The sequence below is a fragment of the Dipodomys spectabilis genome, unplaced genomic scaffold, assembly GCF_019054845.1.
Source record: "Dipodomys spectabilis isolate Male_0828 unplaced genomic scaffold, ASM1905484v1 ptg000519l, whole genome shotgun sequence".
Taxonomy (NCBI): domain Eukaryota; kingdom Metazoa; phylum Chordata; class Mammalia; order Rodentia; family Heteromyidae; genus Dipodomys; species Dipodomys spectabilis.
The window spans coordinates 933,814-954,285 of record NW_024871196.1 but is presented as its reverse complement, the minus strand read 5'-3'; the positions used below and the strand labels follow the sequence as shown (position 1 = coordinate 954,285).

The 20,472-nt window shown below is 45.7% G+C and overlaps 1 protein-coding gene across 1 annotated transcript in view; it reads left to right on the top strand.

Moving 5' to 3' along the window:
• The first annotated feature begins 573 nt into the window (after nucleotides 1-573).
• Slc13a4 (solute carrier family 13 member 4) overlaps nucleotides 574-20,472 on the top strand; it is a 38,187-nt gene continuing 18,288 nt past the window's right edge. The window contains exons 1-5 of the mRNA XM_042670114.1: nucleotides 574-672; nucleotides 5,770-5,898; nucleotides 17,501-17,637; nucleotides 19,349-19,521; nucleotides 19,891-19,942. Coding sequence (XP_042526048.1) covers nucleotides 574-672; nucleotides 5,770-5,898; nucleotides 17,501-17,637; nucleotides 19,349-19,521; nucleotides 19,891-19,942 — 590 coding nt within the window. The remainder of the gene's footprint in view (nucleotides 673-5,769; nucleotides 5,899-17,500; nucleotides 17,638-19,348; nucleotides 19,522-19,890; nucleotides 19,943-20,472) is intronic.

Genomic DNA, 20,472 nt, shown 5'->3' with positions numbered 1-20,472 from the left:
GGGCTTCTTGAGCAGAGCAGGTGCTTGTGATAAGTCCAGAGGTCACCAGGGTTTTGCCAATAGTGAGCCAGGTAAGAGATGACACAGATGCTGCTCAGCACGGGCCATCAGAGAGACAGAAGGTGATGGAGAGCACAGTAGGCTCTTAGTGGTGTGTTTTTGCTTTTGTTTCAAAACTTTTAAACGATTCTTCAAGGCCGTTCCCTAGCAGCAGCCACAGCGTACTTTTAATTGCTTCTGAGGGCTTTTGCTGACACCTGGAATGAAGTTTACTCTCTTGCTAAGCATGCAGAGCGGGAACTCACCATGTTCCCATTTATAATCCTTTCCCAGTTCCTTTTCGATGGCCATAAAACCATGTTCATCAATCCAACCTAAGGCAGAAGGCAAGGAGTCCAGCCTTCTGTGCAAACAGGGTGCGACAGCCCTGCTTCTCGGCCCCCAAGACCAAAGAAGACTTCTCTTGGGAGCCAAGAAAGGTGGAAGGAGTCTTCCTGGACAGAGAGGTTCACAGTGCACAGCCAAGGCTGTGGCCGCATCGCGTCAGGGGTAAGGAGAGGAGACAGGGTCGCCATGGGCTTGTTCCAGGCCGTCCTCCACTCTCGGAACCTGCTGCTGGTCATCTGCGTCCCTCTGCTGCTGCTGCCTCTGCCCATCCTCCACCCCAGCAGTGTAAGTAGCCATCTGTCCCCTCCCACCAGGACTTCAGAGGAGGGGGGGGAGGAAGACGTGAGCGAATGGGGTGCTTGTGCAGTACCCCAAAAGAGATCATTGTGGGTTGCAAAGACATGTTTAGCTGAGGCCAAAATACTGGCTTCCTATAACCCTACTTTTACCCTTTCATCTCACAGCTCTACAACCTTCTTCTTGGTGCCAGAACTGAGGGCGAGGGGGGCAGGCAGGAAGGAAGGAAGAGTCTGTGGCCAATAGCGTTTCACAAAGGTCAGGGGGCAGATGGATGGACAGATAAGAAGGACATACTTGCAAGCCCTTATTTGTCAGTAGTCAACCTGTAACATCTTTATCTCAGTGATACAGGAAGAACTTTTGGTCCTGACACTGGACAAGGATGGGGGCTGGGGGCTGGACAGCACTGTGGAGTCTATCCAGGGTCTGTGGTTAGGACACAGTGGGCTCTGGTGACAAGACTTTGAAACCCATCATTGTTAACATTTCCTATGAACTTTCCAGAAGGAATGTTTATGTTGGCATGTTGTCTCGATGCCATGTATATGGTCCTGCAATTAGGTGTATCATCTGTACTTTCTCCTCTGTGTCCTTGAAAGGTAGACATGAAGTAACACAAAGAAATGAGAGCCCCCCACATTCTAGACCGTGATCCGCTTTGTAACCATGATTCTGGGAGCAGAGGACCGAAGCTTTGACTGGCATTAACCTTGCTTCTCTTAACTCCTACTTATCTTACCTTCCCTTCCTTTCTCTGCCTTCCTGGCTCCAACTTTACCCCTTCTCCTAGCTGCCACTGGCTTCCAGATATTAGGTAACATAAGCTAAGATAGGTAACGATGATTTCGGGTGAGGAAGAGCATCTCTCCTTCAGCTCCCAGAATAACTTGGTAACTGAGTAAGCTGGTAACCAAGATTAAAAGTTAAGGAGAGGATTAGGATGGCCTTCTTAAAACCAAACTGACTTCAATCATTAGTGAGAAAATAAACACCGCAGATTGCCAGGGAAGCACTGGATTAGCCCTGAGCTGGAATGAGCTGGCAGCGGTTGCTACCGGTGTGTTCCTGAGCTGTGCATCAAATCACTCCATTTTCTGTTTTGAGCAAATGGTGTTGATTTTGTTTTCTTTACTGTCCACGGTTTCTTTGTTTTTCACTCAGTGTCAGCTTGATTTAAGGGATGTTCATAAGCAACAGCGTCTCCTCTTCTCTGCGGCCATGTTAGGGAGTTCCTGTCTCACTTTTAATCCTCTCTCATTCTTGGGAACATAAGTCACTACCCACAGGGAGCACTGTCTAGATGCCTCACACCGACGCTCAAGCTTGCCTGTCCTTCATCCCTTCCATCCAACTTTCTGTGCCAAGTCCCAGAAATTCCTGGATGGACTTGTTACCTTGGGCTAGAGTGGAGAGGGCTGGCTGAGCCCCTGAGCAAGAGCAGCTGGCCTGCAGTTTTGATAGTTCAATATATGACATGCCACAGCTACCTTTTAAGAGGTATCAAAAGGACCCTTCTTGGGCTGGGAATGTGGCTTAGTGGTAGAGTGCTGGCCTAACATGCATGAAGCCCTGGGTTTGATTCTTCAGTACCACATACACAGAAAAAGCCAGAAGTGGTGCTGTGGCTCAGGTAGAGTGCCAACCTTGAACAAAAGAAGCTCAGGGACAATGTCCATGACCTGAGATCAAGCCCCAGAACAGGGAAAAAAATTACCCCTCTCCCTTCCCTTTTTTGTTGTTCAGCTCAGTTAATCTAGATGTCCAGACTGTTTATCATATTACAGAAGGAAGACGTTAGGAATGGAGTGTAGCTACTATCACTAAATAGAGCATTTGTCTAGCATACATGACAAAACTCTAGCACTGACCAAAAGAGAGAGTCAAGAGGAATATCCATCCCAAAACCCTTCTTCACTATCTCCAATGAGGTAGAAGTTTCACCCCAATCTCCAGAGCTAACTTTTGTAGATGGCCTCTCAGTCATTTATGACAGTAAATGAACAGACTTCCAGCAAGATTTGAATGAGATGCCTCTGGGGTGGTTGTGGAAAAGGAATGGTTCCAATCCTAAGTTGGTAGCAAGATAGGAAAGATCCTACAGAGGGAAATGCCACCTCTTTTTGACACTCTACTTTTTTTTCTGTTGCTTCTAGTTGTTATTTTGATATATTTTAAGTTTTGGGGACAGAATCTCAAACCCCACCGAGGCTCAAACTCACGACCCTCCTGCTTCAGCCCCTCAAGTGCTGAAATTGCACCTCTAGGTGCTCCCTCCCCCCAATTTTAAACAAAAGTAACAAAGAACTGACAACACTGGCACTCCTTGAATATCCACCAATGCCTGTTGATCCGTGGTACTGATACAAAGAACTAGGGGTTCCAGAATGTTCTCCCCAATATGAGAAGAGAGGATTCACTTCAGCTAGCACTGCCAGACATGAGCCAGATGTAGGACACCAGGCCCGTAGGGGGCGCTGCTGTGGATTCCTGGCTACCTGAGCTCACATCGTGAGTCACCTGTGAAGGGGCAAAAGCAAGTTGATGTAGAGTCCATGAGGGAACTAAGTGAGAAACAGATACAACACGTTCTAAAAGTGTCTTCCATCCATTCTTCTACTTATGCTAAAGAAAAGTCCAGATACTTTTTAATGGTAGGAGTGTTCTTAATTCTAGGGAATGGGGAAGGAGCAGTTGGCCCACAGACTTTCCCCAATAACCTATTCTAATTCCTATGATAGTTACAGTTGAAAAGTGTGTCTAAATTCGAATGAAAATGGTACATGGCAGAAGTACAGTCTGTGCCCATCTCCCCCAGCCCCAGGCCCACCCTCCCTTCTTCTACTTAATCACTTAATTGGTGTGGATCAGAGCTTCCCAGTGAGGGGGAGAGGTTCCCTCCCTTTATCTGCACCTGGAATTAAGACCAGTCATTCTTGTCTCTGTTTCTTCCCAGCACAAGTAGGTGAGCTCCTGTGTGGAACTCCCTTCCTTAAGTATTTTTAAGTCTATGTCAGAGAGAGCATTTCTCTAAATTGCATTCCTTTCCCAAATGGTATCAATTCTATTGTCTCTCCGGCACCTTCAATAGTTTCATCTTCTCTCTGATCTCGTGTCCCAGTTGGAAATCTCAGTGGGAGCTAGAGTCACCAATCTGTGGGCCCTGTACTCCATAATCCATGGCTGTCAGTCAGGTGGGAGCAAGGTCCAGTCCAGCCAAGGAGGTTAATCGCTTCTGCTGCCCCTTGCTGACCACAGTGACCTTTTGTAGCTTTTATGCAAGTGTTTGAAGAGCTTATTTTCAACTCCAGGGGCTACAAATGGAACAGGATTTGTCAGGTTCCTTGATCAGCAGCCAGACTCAGGCTAGCTCAGACCTGCATCTCAGTGGTTGAGAACCATGTGAAAATGGAAGCTCCCCCAGCTGACTGTATTGTCTATACAATGGCCCTCTGAGTAAGAGCTTCAAGATGTAACGATTATTAAGACTTTGGACATCGACGTCCCCTGAGAGTCAGCCCTGACCTTCTTAAAACCTATTCATCAGCATCCTTCAGAACAACCAGTTATTGGAGGCCAAGGTTACGGAGGGCTGGGTTAGATAAACGCATCACACTTATTTACCCTGGACACCCCTGGTTGTACAGTGACCAACTTACTGAACTGGAAAAAAAAATGCTGGCAAATTTCCAGGTCTCCCTTTCTGTCTTCAAAACTATTTCTATGACATCAGGCTGTGGCCTCTAAGAGCAGTGAGCACCATGTGGGGGTGTCAAAACTAAGAAGTTACTCTTGGCAGCAAATGGGCAGAGGCCAAGGTGTTGCTAAAACATCTCTGCACAGAGCCACCCCACAACAAAGAATTGTTCAGGCCTAAGCATCAGAATCAGACTCGAGAAAACCTGAGCCAGGAATGTATTCTTCTTCCTCCTCTAAAATGAGCGATCTGGTCTTTGAATCACCATTTTTCCCTAACTCTCTCCCCTATCAAGATTCTATTCAGCTTCTTTCTATTTCACTCACACCTGACACACACACACACAGAAAAAGACTTACCTGCTCAGTCTATTACAATATGATAGAGCCTCAAGTCAAACATTAAAGGGGAAAATAGTCAATAGTTCTTGCATAAAACTTATTGGGTTCAAATTTACTACTAATCTGGGCACAGTGTCACACCCCTGAAGTCCCAGTTATTTAGGAGGCTGAGATGAGAGGAGGATACCTTGAGCACATGAGTTTGAGACCAGACTGGACAACATGGTGAAACCCTATCCCCTCCCCCACCCCCGCCAAAGAAAAGAACACGTTAAACTGAGTGGTTTCGGCAATTAGTTCAAAAGCAGGGGGGTTAATTCCACTAAAGCAATTTTGAAGTCTTCAAGTAAAGTGTTACCTGGGATATAGTATAGAAATCAAGTGGAAGCAGGTCGCCTTTGATTGGGGTGACACTGGATTCAAGGCCTGTTGATGCCTGGGAGGTGCTTAAGATACAACGAGGACCCCCAGCCCAATGAGAACACAGTTATGGGCTGACCTTGAGGATCATTTCTCTCACGTGGGAACATAGCACACACACACCTGTGCTGAACTCAGGTTGGCTGACCTCAGCCTCGCCTGTGAACCAATCACACACCTGGATCCCATCTTCAGCTACTCTAAGAATCGCTGGTGTCATCTGATCAACCTGATCAGCCCCAGTCAAAGCTCTGACTCCACTTTGATCAATTACAACCTTGGGTCTGGATGTTTTACACAATTCTGCTCTCCACCTTCCATAGTTTCAGGGACCAGCAGAACTGTAGGATCAGAAACCCCCGGGTCCAGCTGTCACCTTGCTAAACACACACACCACATGCCAGACAGGCCACCCCCACATGAAGAGAGCTACCATAACCTCTTCAACAAAGGAAGGAGAGGCCTCAAGGGATATCTACCACACTCACCTGCCAAATACAGCTTTGTATCTCCTAGGACTGTGTCCAGGTGTCCACATGGAAGGCCAAGCGTCAGCCCGGGGTTGCATTCTAAGTCTTTTTGGCAGTGACTGTCATATAATTAGCCACCTCTTTCCTCTCCCTCCAGGAGGCCTCCTGTGCTTATGTGTTGATCGTGACGGCTGTGTACTGGGTGTCCGAGGCAGTGCCTCTTGGAGCTGCTGCCCTCGTGCCTGCCTTCCTCTATCCATTCTTCGGAGTTCTCCGATCCAGTGAGGTTAGTCCACCGGTGAGACCACCCCCTGCTCAGGCCTGCTGGGCCAATGATGGAAAGTGATGGTAGACTACCAAAGCACTCTGGAGGAGGGGCTTCTTCTACCTGCTCAAATAGCCCCTGAGCACCTTCTATTCCTCCGCCTACCCTTCTGGTCTCCTTCAAACCACTCAAAACTCGAGTCTTCAGGAAGCCTTCATTGATTAAACACACCTCATTGCTCCTTTAGTTGGAACTGTATGATTGGTACTTTACAAGTAGGTTGTGGTGGATCTTTTTCAGCCTCTTTATAGATCCAGTTAGATCACTAAGCACACAAAGGCAGAAAGCAGACCTCCCATTTGTTAGCTATCTCCTTATACAGCTGAGCCTAGAAAAGTAGATGCTTGCTGGGTGCTGATGGCTTACACCTGTAACACTAGCTGCCTGTGAGGCTGAGCTCTAAGCACTGAGGTTTGAAGTTAGCTAGGTCAGAAATGTCTGAGTCTCTTTTCTTCAAATAACCATCAGAAATCTGGAATTACAGGTATGGATTAAGTGGTAGAGTGCCAATCTTGAGTGAAAAAGCCAAGTAATAAGGGGAATCAAGCCTCAGTACTTACTGGTGCATGGACTTGTGCGAATACACGTACACACAGATAATCAATGTTTGTTGACTTATAACTTATTCCAGATTATGCATGACTGTTCTCTACCTACAGTCTATTCACTTCTATGACATTCTCAAAAGCTCTAACAGAAATTGTTGATATCAAGCCCATCTTGTGGCCACATTTCAGAGCAAACATTTACTCCTATTATAAGTAAAGAAGAAGAAAATAGCCAGGGAAGGAACAAGATGAATAAGGGTTCTTGTTTATTCATACCTGGCTCCATTTGGGAGGTCTTATGGTCTCTGATCTCTGCTCAGAGTTTCTGATGATAAAACCTGACTAGCAGAAGTATGATAAAAGGCAGAAGAGCACAGAAAAATAAAGAAAGGGAACTAATGTTTACATTCTACAGTACAAAGAATTGAGCACTATATCAAGTGCTGTATTTGTTATTTACTACAGAACTTCTAAGATCTATAAGACTGGTGTTAATATTTCCAAGCATGAGGAAAGAGACTCAGAGAGTTGGAAACTTACCTGAAATCACATGATAGTAAGTGGAAGAACTAGGTTCAAATTCACATTTACTAGATTTCAACATCTATTTTTTTCTTTTCTTTTTTTTTTTTTGTGGGTCATGGTGCTGTCCCTCAGCTCTTCAGCTCAAGGTGAGCGCTCCACCACTTGAGTCACAGCACCACTCCCAGTTTCTGATGGTTAATTAGAGATAAGAGTCTCACGGACTTTCCTTCCCAGGCTGGCTTTGAACCACGATCCTCATATCTCAACCTCCTGAGTAGCTAGGATTACAGGCATGAGCCACCAGCGTCTGGCTCAACATCTATATTCTTGCTTATTAAGGTGCAAGGCAAACATTATGTGCTTTAAAAGGTACCAGTGACCCAAGCATGTAATCCTAGCTACTCAGGAGACTGAGATCTGAGGAGTGTGGTTCCAGGTAGAACCATGATCCAGGGCAGAAATGTGTGTGTGACGCTTATCTACAATTAACCACCCAAAAAGCCAGGAGTGGAGCTGTGGCTCAAGTGGTAGAGTACTAGCATTCAGAGCAAAAGCTAAGGGACAGCACTCAGGCCCTGAGCTCAAGCCTCAGTACTAGCGTGAGAGAGAGACAGAGACAGAAACAGAGACAGAGAGACTATGTGCTTCATGATATAATCAATCCATAGTGATTTACTAAGAACTATAAGTCTCTTGATCTCTGTAATATGAGAAAAGAATGAATCAGGGCCTCTGGACCTCTGGGAAGTCTTTTCTTTTCTTTTTTTTTGGGTCCAGTAGTGCGGCCTGAACTCTGGGCCTGGGCGCTGTCCCTCAGCTCTTCAGCTCAAGGCTAGCGCTCTACCACTTGAGCCACAGCGCCACTTGTGGCTTTTTTCTTTTTGCTTATGTGGTGCTAAGGAATCGAACCCAGGGCCTCGAGCATGCAAGGCAAGCGCTCTACCACTGAGCCACCTTCCCGGCCCCCCTCTGGGAAGTCTTAAACCTGGATAACAGACCTTTGTTGAAAGTCCAAAGATAGAGCTATGTGATCTCTTAACCGTCGTGCTGCAGAGAACATTTTGTGTATCTATAGGACGGACTTGTTTTGACCTGCGGTTTCTTTTTCTTCTTTCTATGAGTATTCCTGTTCTCAGAGTCTCAGAAAGGAGAGGCTACCTGCACACTGCCAGCTGAGCCTTTATCCCTGGAGACAAGTACAACAGCGACATCCTAAGGGGCAATATAAAAACCAGTCTGGGACGAGAACCACCAGGCAGTCCCTCCAATGTTTCCTATTCTTTTATGGAAATAGAATAGGTATAGTGGGTTTTTGTATCTACCGAAAGAAAAATCAAACTTACATATGACTTTTCTTAAGCAAAGTATACAAACTTGTTCTGCAGTTTTCCTTTCTAAATTATAAAAAAAGAAAAAGGAAAAGGAAAACCTCCCTCATAGGGACAGGGGGCAAAAGTAGAGGGTAGTGAAGGAAAACACTGGAGCTTGGAAAGACCTGAATCCTAAGTAACATTCTAAAGTGAGATAACTAATGGTTTAGAGACTTAATCTTTGTATTTCTCCACAGGTAATCTAAAGACCAACAGTATGCTTTTAGCTTTAAAGTAGCTGAAATCTCTCTTTCTCCCAGGGCTGTCCACAGCTGGACTCCCATAGGTGGTCCTGTCAGTCCATCTCCCTGTAGAGATGTTGCTAGGCAACACCTATCCAAGGGCGGTCCCTTTACACAACCAGGAAGACCAAACAGGGAAAGTCTGGGGAGGTAGCAGTTTGTTGGGGTTCATTTGACTTTTTTAAAAAAATTATTGTTAAGTTGTTGTACAAAGAGGTTACAATTCCATATTGACTTGGCTTTATAAAGAGAGAGAGAGAGAGAGAGAGAGAGAGAGACAGAGACAGACAGACAGAGACAGACAGAGACAGAGGAGGGGAAAAAATAATAACAAAAAACTAGTCCTGAGGAATTACATGGCTATTGCTGCAGGCCGGAGGAGTGTGAGGGCATGTTTTCTCATTTGAGGAGAAAAATCCTAATCTGATGAAGTAGCTTTGGCCAGCAGTGATAGTGCTGAGCTACAGGGAGCAGCTTGATCCAAATATAGTCTGCTGAGCTGACTTTCCTAACTCAGATGAGAGGAATCCATCAAAAGGGTGGACTACGTGGGTTGTAGCCCTTTGTGAACCAGTTAACTTTACAGAGAAGACTATCTATCTCTAGTGGCTAACCAATGCTGTGGCTCCTGAAGCACACCGCCAAATCATCTGTGTGCCATGCTCCAAACCCAACTTGTGCTTGACCATCCCCTAACTATGACTAGAAGCATTCATCCACCTTGGAATATTCTCTCCAATTTCTTCAACTTTTAAAATCCTACTGTCTTCCATGAACCTTTGCCAAAGGCTCGACTGGGGCTTGAACTCTGGGCCTGGGCACTGTCCCTGAGCTCTTTTTTGCTCAAGGCTAGCACTCTCCCACTTGGAGCCACAGCACCACTTCTGGTTTTTGAGTGGTTCCTTGGAGGTAAGAGCCTCGTGCAAACTTTTCTGCCTAAGCTGTCTTTAGAACTGTGAACCTCAGATCTCAGCCTCCTGAATAGCTAGGATTACTATCATCTTGTCTCCTCTCTGCCTCTTCTATGTTGCTTGAGGTGTTGATAGCCATGTCAATCTATTTGGCTGATTTACTTTCTGTAGTAGAAGGACACACAGTGTCTACCAGAAGTAGTGTTGAGCTTACAGACATGGGATATGAATGCAGGAGCTCGGGAACAGCTTTTAGGGAAAACCCAGGCCTAGGAACTACTTTGAGTAGTAATTACTACTCTCTTCTACCTCCAGCATGTGCACTCAGACAGACAGACAGACAGACAGACAGACAGACACACACACACACACACACACACACACTCCTCCTTAGCTATGAGCTGTCTCCTTGGCCCTGAGCTACAGGCCTCTGGAGGAACAGAAGCAGCTCCAGCTGGGATCACAAGTTGTCCCCACAGCCAGTTGGTGCTTGCGTCTGATGTCAGGAATCTTCTTCCCTCTTAGCTCTTGATCTTTCTGACCTTCTGAATGTCTGCCCGTTGCCTAGACCCTGCCTTTCTCTATTTGTATAAACCCAAGGGGCATTTAACTCTGAGCTCTGCCCTTTGGCTTCTGCCTCATGGGGGCTGAGCCTCCTTCTGCATGCAGGCCCTGTAGGCATATGAGCTGAACCTCAGGCCGGTCACCTGCCTACGCAGATCAGCTATGCTCCTCACCCTCAGCCAGCCAGGCACAATTCCAGATGTCACATATCTCATCCTTGTGCAGCACCATAGATCTTACAGGATCTTGAGAAGACTTACCTCAGTGTTAAGGGGGAGCCAACCCAGGGACCTAAGGGATTGCACTGCCAAACTGTTCAGGTGAACGAAATAAGCCTCAAAGTAAGTCCATTACTAGAACCCACCAGTAGCCTTTCAAGGAGGCTGTGACATCTTGGCTCTTTGAAGTGGCATGCCTACAATTCACTGTGCTCCCGAAGGACCCCCACCGAATGCCACCTGAGTCTATGGCAGGAGAGTAGACACCATCACTTCTGTGTATCCTCTGGCTCAAAACAGGGAGGGGTGCTGGGTGGGGGGGCGGAGGTCAGAAGATTCCTGCCACCATCATGGGCAGGTAGAGAGGGTCAGGATTCAGGTTTGGAGCAGGATAGAACTAAGCCTGAGCCCAGCATTGTCAACTGACTGAGCAAGTTCTGCAATGGCATCTACATGCCATTTACTCATGACAGTATAGAAATATCTATGAAAACATCCCTCAGCCAGGCACCAGTGGCTCATGCCTATAATCCTAGCTACTCAGGAGGCTGAGATCTGATGATTGCAGTTCTAAGCCAGCCCTGGCAGAAATATCCCCATGAGACTCTTACTTCCAATTAACCACTCAAAAACCAGAAGTGGAGCTGCAGCTCAAAATGGTAGAGTGTCAGCCTTGAGCAAAAGAGCTCAGGGACAGCGTCCAGGCCCTGAGTTCAAGCCCCATGACTGACAAAACAAAACATCCCTTATACAGGCAAGATCTAAGTCTACCTTCTCTCTGTACATTCTTTGTGAGAAAAACAGTGAGTGGAAATGGATGTTCAGATTTCCACTCTCAAATATGCAGAAATAGAGGCACAACCTCTCCTCTTATGACACACAACAAAAAGAGCCTGAAACAATGTAACATATAGTCACCATGTCCTTACCCATGGGGAATATGTTCTAAGAGCCTCCCAGTGGTTGCCTGAACCCACTGGTAGTACTCGGCCCTATGCATGCTGGGTTTTCCTATGGGCAATGCCCTATAGCATCGCCACATAGACCACAGAGAAGAGTGCTCCCATGTCTTCCACACTGGTGCTTCCTTTGCATTGGTACTCCTGCACCTTGGGACTGTTAAGTAAAATAAAAGCTACTTTAACATAAGTACTGTGACTCAGTAACAGTGGCTCTGATGACTAAGATGGCTAAAGAATGACCAACAGATGGGTAGCATGTATGTTGAGCAAGAGTAGGACTCATGTCCCCTTAGACAGGATGGAGTGGAATGGCATGTTATTTTTGTCATGCTACTGAGAATTAGCACACAGTTTAAAATTATGAAAATTAAAATTTCCTATTCCTGAGATTTTCCATTTAACATTTTCCAACCACAACTGGCCTCGGGTAACTAAAACCACAGAGAGCAAGACTACAGATAAAGGAAAACTAGTATATCTAAATAGCAAGGAATAATTCTGTGTCCAGGGAAGGTAATATTTTTTTAAAGCAGAGAAATTAGTTAATATGCCACACTTAACCAGATTCTGGCTTTGGAGATCTTAAACCTAAGCCAAGTCAGAAAGGACTTTTGAAGTAATCTCACCTTTCACTTTAGAAAGCCCTCATCTCCTGAGGTCTCTTCCTTCTCTTATTCTCCTCATTTGCTCACACGTTCCTACCTGTCCACCTCCACCTGCAGGTTTGAGCCTTTTTCACTTTGATGGAACATTTGTTGAGCGTTTTTCTATATGCCAAGCACTGTTGTAAGAGTCCATCTGAGATATCTTACCCAAATCTCATGTCCTGGTAGACTCAATGAGCTAAGGATCGCTGCCATTGCCTCTTGAATGGCTAGCAGGTTGGGTACAGAGGTCCTGTGTGGTAAGTACACCTCACCTGCAGGTGACTCCAGAGCCTATACTCTTCACGGTGTTCCTCTGCCACATTCTTCTAGCAGCCCCTGTGAGCTCATCCTTTCTCAACGCCTGTCCTCTCCAAGGTCAGTGAGGTGGCCTCCTGGGAAAAACCACAGTGTAGAAGAGCAGGAAAAAAAAGCCATCAAAGTGCCAACCTTGTGCTCCAACCCCATGCCCCATACTCCTGGGAGAAGCACCCATTTAGGTCCTAATTTCTTTTTACAAATCACTCTAACATGATCCGTGATCTGATTTCCCAAGTCAAAGACAATTCATCACAGAACATTAGAAAGCGAGGAAAGCGCCATTAATGGCCTGTATCCTGCTAACGGGGAAGTGGCAGCACCTACGAATAAGACTGAAAAGCTAAAAAGTGCCAAACATGGGGATGCAGGGACAGACAGCAGCCTGGACTGCTAGCTGGGTACAAGAACTATGTGGGCTCTGCTAGTCTGAGGGGTGACCCCAGAGAGCTGGCACACCACGGATAGGAGGCTATCAGAATGCGGGGGCTCTATTAATAAAAGCAGGAAGGAGACAACACATTTCATAAAGCTGTGTAAGCTAATCCCCAAGAATCCTAGGGCTCCGCTGTTCCCTGGGGAGGGTTCTAAAGAAGCAAGATTTTATTGCGAAAGAAAAAAAAAAATCAATGGGCTAGAAAAAAATAATAAAGCAATACCACTGGGCAGGATTCTAATTTAGAAAAGTGAGAAGGCAAGCCCTGGGGGCATTGTTCTGGGCATGAGCCCCCGCCCTGGGTACAGAGGACTTCAGACCAGACCAGCCTTTGTGCAGAGCATTTTGTAAACAGGAAGAGTCAACTAGCACTCGTGGCTGTCTGTGCAGCAAGCCACACTAGCTGGGATTGCAGGTATCATTTAATCTTTGGAACAACTTTACAAGGTAGAGACTCATAAACATTTTTAAGATGGGGAGGGGTGGGGGAAATGGAGGCCTGAAAGCTCGAATAACATGCCTAGAGTCCCACAGCCGAGACATGTCTGCCTCAGGAGTCCTCGCTCTTTCCACTTGACTCTGCTACCTCTGTAGTCCCAAACTCCAGCGTAAGTCCCAGGCTGCATCCCAAGTGCATGGCAATATTTATGAGTCCAGAAGTCCACAAAATAACCGATGAGGAACTAGCACAGTGCCAGCCTATTACTGACCATGCTGGGTCTTATACTGGCTGCAGGTCTGGGCCTCTAGAGCCAGTTTCAGAACCTTTGATTACCACTGAAGATAAGAAATGTGTGCGGTCCCACGCGTCCTGGAGATTCAGGAGAATTCTGGTTACATCTGGTTTCCATTTGGCCCACCCTGCAGGATATGTTGTCTAGTAAGCTTTAGAGTCGAATGGACCTAGATTGATACCCTCCTACCTTCACTCCTGCACTATGATCCTGGAAATGTGTCTTCACTTCTGTAAGTTTACTGATGGTTAATGTGAGATACTAACAGGATCTGCTTCTTAGGAGATCTGAGGATCACAATTCAAACCCAGTCCCAGCAGGATAATCCATGAGACTCTTATCTCCAATGAACCACTAGAAAGTAGGAAGTGGAGCTGTGGCTCAAAGTTGTAGAGCACTAGCCTTGAGCAAAAAAGGTCAAAGACAGCACTCTGAGTACAAGCCCTACAACTGACAAAAAAAAAAAAAAAAAATTAAATTTTTAAAAAATGTTTAATTAAAAGCAAGTCTGTAATATGCCTGGCAGTCAGAAGGCTCTGGATCTTTGGATTTCATTCCTTTCCACTGAGCCAAAACCCAGAGGCATGATGGGATGCGGAGAAGACATGTTTTGTCAGCCATCTTTCAAAGTAAATAAACCTGGTCGTATTGACTCTTGCGTAGCATCTGAGGAAATACACACCATGGGCTGGTGGAGGAAACCTCCCCGAGAACTAGGTGCCTGGTATCAGCCATAGGGTTCCCTTCTTCAAAGACAGAGAAAGAAGCCCTGTTGGTGCCACAGAGTGTTGGGGCCTCCTGAAAGCCTGGGGGCACCTTGAGAAGGTTCTAGAACCTACCCAGCAGACAGCCAGCAGTCCTCCCAGCTTCCTTCTTCCACTAGGGGACAGCAGGCCTACCTTTACCCTCTCTCCCCCACAGAGGTCTCACAGTGTCCGGAGCAGGGTGCCTGCTCTGCTATCAGGGAGCATTCCTGACTTTTGTCAGCTTGGGAGTAAGCTGGGGAACAAGAACAAAAAGCACAGGCTCCTCCTCCCAGAAAATTAACACAGGACCGATGCTCACACTCTACCAATGACATTTCTATGCAAGACAAGCAAAAAGGAAAAAGCAAAGCTTTGATACTATCCAACTGCTACCTGCATAGAGTTTTACAATAATGAAAAAAAAACTAAGTCTTATTACCTCCTCTCCCCCAGGTCCACCCTCAGACTCTAACTTGTGTGTGTGTGTGTATGTTTACACACATATGCATGCACACACATTAGTACAAGGGTTTGAACTCAGGGCCTGGATGCTGTGTCCTTGAGTTTTTTACTCAAGGCTAGCACTCTACCACTTGAGCCACAGCTCCACTTCTAGCTTTTTGGTGGTTGATTGGAGATAAGAGTCTTACAGATTTTCCTGCCCAGGCTGGCTTTGAACTGCTATCCTTGTAGCTCAGCCTCCTTACTAGCTAGGGTTACAAGCGTGAGCCACTGATATCTAGCATCAGCTCAATAACTTTTAACTCTGATGCCTGATTCTTCCAGCATTAAGCACTCCCTATATTCCTATATGAGAGAGATATAGTTCTTGAGTCATTCGTTTTAGGCATCATCAGTTGACTTCCAGTTATAGCAGATGAGGATTTGATTTCTTCCCCCAATTTCCTTCCCTCTCCTCCTCCTAAGGTAGCTACCTCAAGACTTGTTAATTCAATAATCAACATGTCACATTTAGTGTGCTTGTGCAACTATTGTGCAAATATTGTTCAAATGCCACATTTTACTGTATTTAAATTTCCATTCCTGTTCAATTTTTATTTTTCCTTGCAGTTAAAAATGTCCTAGTCTTCTCACTTTCAGAGGAGGTTTTAAATCAGAAGCTTAACTTTTCTATATCTTTTCCTCTCAATGTCTGCCACAGTTCCTCCAGTCAGGGGCAGGTCTCATTGTTATCACAAATATTTATTGAGCAGCTACTCTTCTACATTATTCTGGTAAGGATTAGGGGACTTAAAAAGGTACACAGTCCTTGGCCATGGGCAGCTTAAAACTTAAATAGAAGACAAATGATAAAATAAGCAACAATTCAAGCAACACCCCCAAGCGCTCTGTTGGTATATGGAATTAATTAGCATCTACAGAGAATATTCTGGAATCTGAGGCTAGAACCACAGGAAGGTTTTCTGGAGGGCACCAAACCTTAACAGGGCTTTGAAATCTGTGCAGAATATTCAGCCAGAGAGGAAGACACGATGCTGCAAGTAAGGGAGTCACAGGAAGATTCGCTGCTGCCCCACAGAGCAAACAGCATTTCAATGAGCCGAGATCTCAGTTTACACATCATTAAAAAGGGAAATCAAGTTGATAATGGGTGCTATGGCTAAGTAAGAGAAAAATCCATATTCTTTGAAAATACACATTGAAATAGTTAATGGAACCAAAAAATATGTGTAATTATCTTCAAATGGTTTGGGCAGAGACTGGAAATGTACCCAAGATAACTTTCAGGTTATTCCTTATACTTGTATTTTCAGGGTTTGTCTGGAACCATACAATTATTTGGAATTATTCAATTATTTTCCTTAAAAGAAATAAGGCATTCACGCACGTCCTCCTGGTTTACCCCTCTGGGAGAGCCAGTAACATTCTTGCTTCTCCTTGCACATTCTCCAGAACCATTAAACCTGCTCTCTGTCTGCCAGAAAGGCTCCTCCTAGGTTTGTGTGGTAGGCTTGGGTCCACATTTACTGGAAAAAAAGTGCATTTTACCAATAAATTTAGCTGTCGGAAGAAAATAATCAGGGTACAATGATAAATGAGGGAAGAAGCAAGATATGAAACTCTGCATACTACCTAAAGCCATGTGTGTGTCTACTTAAACATAAGAAAAAAGGAATTAAGGGAATATATAAGGGTATTGACAAAAGTAGGATTATGAGTCATTTATCTTTCAATTTTTCTAAAATTTAAAGTTTACCATACTGAGCATATACTCATTTTCTAGTTAGAAAGTAAAATAATGTTCTAAAAATAATAAATGTAAGATTGAGAGCTGACCTTAAGATTATTTTAATCATTATAAAGATCTATATAAAATTACATGTTTGCGAGCTGGATACCAGTGACCTACGCCAATAATCCTAGCTACTCAGGAGGCTGAGCTCTGAGGACTGTAATTCAAAGGCATCCCAGGCAGAAAAGTCTGTGAGAATCTTATTGCCAATGAACCAACAAAAAGTGGGGGGGAAAAGCCAGAAGTAGAACTGTAGCTTACATGGTAGAGTTTTAACCTTGAGCAAAAAAACTCAGAGACAGTACCCAGTCCCTGAGTTCAAGTCCCAGGACCAGTACCAACATTTTAAACAACAAAATTATGTGTTTATTCTTCAAAAATCATATTCATATTTACATTTCATATTTCTAAAAATGGAGAATATCTGTCCTATGGAGTTATTGGCTAAGTTAAATAAAATCATTTTTGTGAAGTGCTTACTTAGCACACTGGCTGACCAAGTTAAGTCTTCAGCAGATGCTATCCTAAAATACCTATTATTTTATTTTAAAATATTGTTATTTGTATTTTAAGATGTCTGTTTATTTTACCTGGTGCTGTAGCTCAGCTGACTGCTTGCTTAGTATATGCAAGGCCCTCTGTTCAATTGCTAGAATCAGAAAAAAATGGCTTTGACTGATTGGTTGAGTGGTTTCTTGTTTTGTCAGCACTAGAACTGGAAGCCAAAGCCTTATATGTGCAAGTCAGGCACTCTAACACTAGAGCTATACCCTGGGCCATTTTTGCCTTCGTTATTTTTGTCTAGAACTAGTCTGGGCTTCTGTGTAGCTGAGATTTGCAGGCATCACCACGCCAAGCTGGTTGGTCTTACTAACATTTTTCCTGGGCTGGCCTAGAACTATGATGCTGCCAGTGTCCACCACCCAAAAGTAGCTGGTATTGCAAGTGTACACCACCATGCTCGACAATAACCAGTTATTTGAACCATCCTGTTTCACTTCTTTTGGCATCTAACCTTTACGGATGTGGTCTGTGCTGGGTGCTGGGCTCTGGGTCCAGGAGCATGGCTGACTTCCTCAGCCTCTCCACAGGTGGCTGCTGAGTACTTCAAGAATACCACGCTGCTGCTGGTGGGGGTCATCTGTGTGGCGGCTGCCGTGGAGAAGTGGAACTTGCACAAGCGCATCGCTCTGCGCATGGTCTTGATGGCCGGAGCCAAGCCGGGCATGTGAGTCACAGTTGGAAGTGCTGGGTGAGGTTCGTCCCTCCTGCTCCCAGAATGCCTCTGGGTGGGGGAAGTGGGTCTGGCCCAGGGCAGGACATGACCTTAGCTTGCATCTGTGGAGACATTCCCTGGGGAGACATTAACACCGAAATCCTGGGCCTCCCCATCACTGAAACAATTTACCTGCCAACCTAGACTGCAAGAGTGGGCAGGTCCCAACATACAAGTTTCATTAGGCAGCACAAGGTGGGCCATCAGAAATGGTTTTCGGCCTTTTTCCTGGGTGTTAGGAGAGAGACTGGATAAATGTCTTTCCCTTTATCATCTAAGGATCTAGAGATGCTCTCTCCCATCCATCCACCCTAAGCATTCCTCAGACCTTCACACCACACACTCGAGACACCTTGCATTTGACCAGGACCTTAGCTGCATCCTCTTTCCACTCTCCTGTCATGAAAGCCGGGTGGGTAAGATTCCCAAGAATGTGTGGCAATGGCAATGTGAGCTTCCTTCCTGCTGTATTGGACTCCTTCCTTGAAATTCCCTTTGGAAGTCTTGGCCTTCGAATCCACAACCGTCCTGCTACATTTTACCTAAGGCTTTTGAGCTCTTCGGGAGCCAGAGTATAAAGAAATCATACAATCATACAGCATTCATTTCAGCATAGGCATGTAGACACACACGTGTCTAAAAATGGGTTCCTATCTCCCTGCTTGTCAGGCGAGGTGCTGACTACAGCTTTATCTTCCCCCCAGCCCTCCACCCTTGCTTGATGGCACACAACAACATTCTCTTATAGACTCTTGAAAATGTCTGTGGACTATCTCCAAGAATTTCCATTTGTTTGTGTGGTCGCTCTTCCCGGTTTACCTCATTGCCCACAGTTCCACCTTTGTTCTGTGTGGCTGACACATTGTACAGAACAGGCAAACGCATGTCCCCTGTGACCTCAAGGAGAACACCATCGAGACTGAGTTCTATTCAGGCCTAAGCACTGTCCCCACATTGCACAGACTCATCTACAATAATAAACTTGGGTCACTGTTATGTTCTCTTACCTTCTGGAAACTGTGGGTTCCCGTTGCACAATATTTTCTGAGTCAAAGAGAAAGAATTTGATGATTATCTTCATTCGTGTTTTCTTCCCAGCTGGATGTCAGCTGGAAATGTGTGCACAACTAGTGACACAGGGGTACTTTGGTGACACTGGGGCTCTAAGCTCAGCATGTTGGCTGTGTGGAGAGTAGGGGGCAGAGCAGTGAGCTCCGGGCATTAAGCTCTACTTGCTCATGAATAACTTTGGAGATTTGCTGCAAAACAAGGGATGTAACAGTATTCATGAAATGGCTGGTGCCAAGGGTAGAAAAAGAATTCCTTGGGACACAGAAAGCACACATCACAGAGTTCCACAGTGAGGGATGAACAAAGGTGAAGTCCATAGCCTGTGAACCACCTACCAACACTAGTCTAGTCATTACTTGAGCAAGGGCTTACGGCCTCTAGTCCATGACGTATGACTCGCTCATTGGACAGACCTTGAAGTGAATGCTTACTTGTGCCAAGTGCAGGAGTACACAGCTAAATGTGGCACTGTGGAGGGCATTAGGACCCAAGCACCAAGAGGCTGGTAGGAGAGCCCCTAAAAACAGGCTCCGTGAGGTTCACCGCTGGGTCCTTTTTGCTCCTGCTCTGCCCAACCTTTCCTGCCTTCCAGGCTGCTGCTCTGCTTCATGTGCTGCACCACCATGCTGTCCATGTGGCTCTCCAACACCTCCACCACCGCCATGGTGATGCCTATTGTGGAGGCCGTGCTGCAGGAGCTGATCGATGCTGAGGACGAGCAACTCATGGCGGGCAACTCCAGCCCAGAAGAGGCCGAGACTATCAGTACCGTTGGCTGCACTTCATCTTGCTTTGGCTCTTCCAGTCTCTCCCTCGAGACCCCGATAGTCTCACCTTATGATATTGCCCCTACTTAGGGTCCATCCCTCTGACCCACGGCCTTCACCTGGGCCCTTTATCTTATCTTCACTCATCCCTTGATCCCATACCAGCCCCCCTAACCAGAAGCTGCTCTACTGTTCTCTGCCCCAGATGCTCACGGTTTCTGGGTATTTCTGCATCCACTCTTCCTTCAGGCCAGAAAGAAGGGAAGTCGTAACCCAGCACACTTCTGACCCTTAGCCCCTCATCTCTCTGCCCACAGTGTCAGCCCAGCCCCCATGTCTCATTTCTTGTGTTTCTTTGCTACTATAGATAATGTAAACAACAGCCAACCCTCTTTGGAACTCATCTTTGTCAATGAAGAGTGAGTATGGCCATCCTCCCAGACAGAGCCTCTTGGGGCTCATTGAAAAGGTCAGGAAAGATGAGATTAAAAACAGCTTTTTTCAATGTATGGACTGAGCTCACCATCTTGAGCCACTTTCCACGATCTTGAGGGAGACTCCCTGAAGCCCAGAACACTGCAGGGATGAGGAAAGAAATAGACTAACATCGAATCTGAGTGGCTATAACTTGCTGTCCAGATAGCTAACAAGCACAGTTTTGACTAAATTGGGAGAGTCATCTACTAAGGGAAAACACTTCCAGCAGAGATGTCACTGGAGATCCGCGGAGAATCACCAACTCTTTTAGACACATCGGAAGTGGTCTTACTAGATGTAGTCTTATTCAATATGGCAGAGAAAGATTAGGGGACAGGTAAGGGATTAGAGGACTTCTGGTGACAGCCATGTACAGTAGGAAGAAGAAACTAGGAACGGGGAAATAAAGTCAGACATTCTGGTGAAGCAGAAGCACTGGCAGGTGACTGGGAGAGTCTTACATTAAAATATG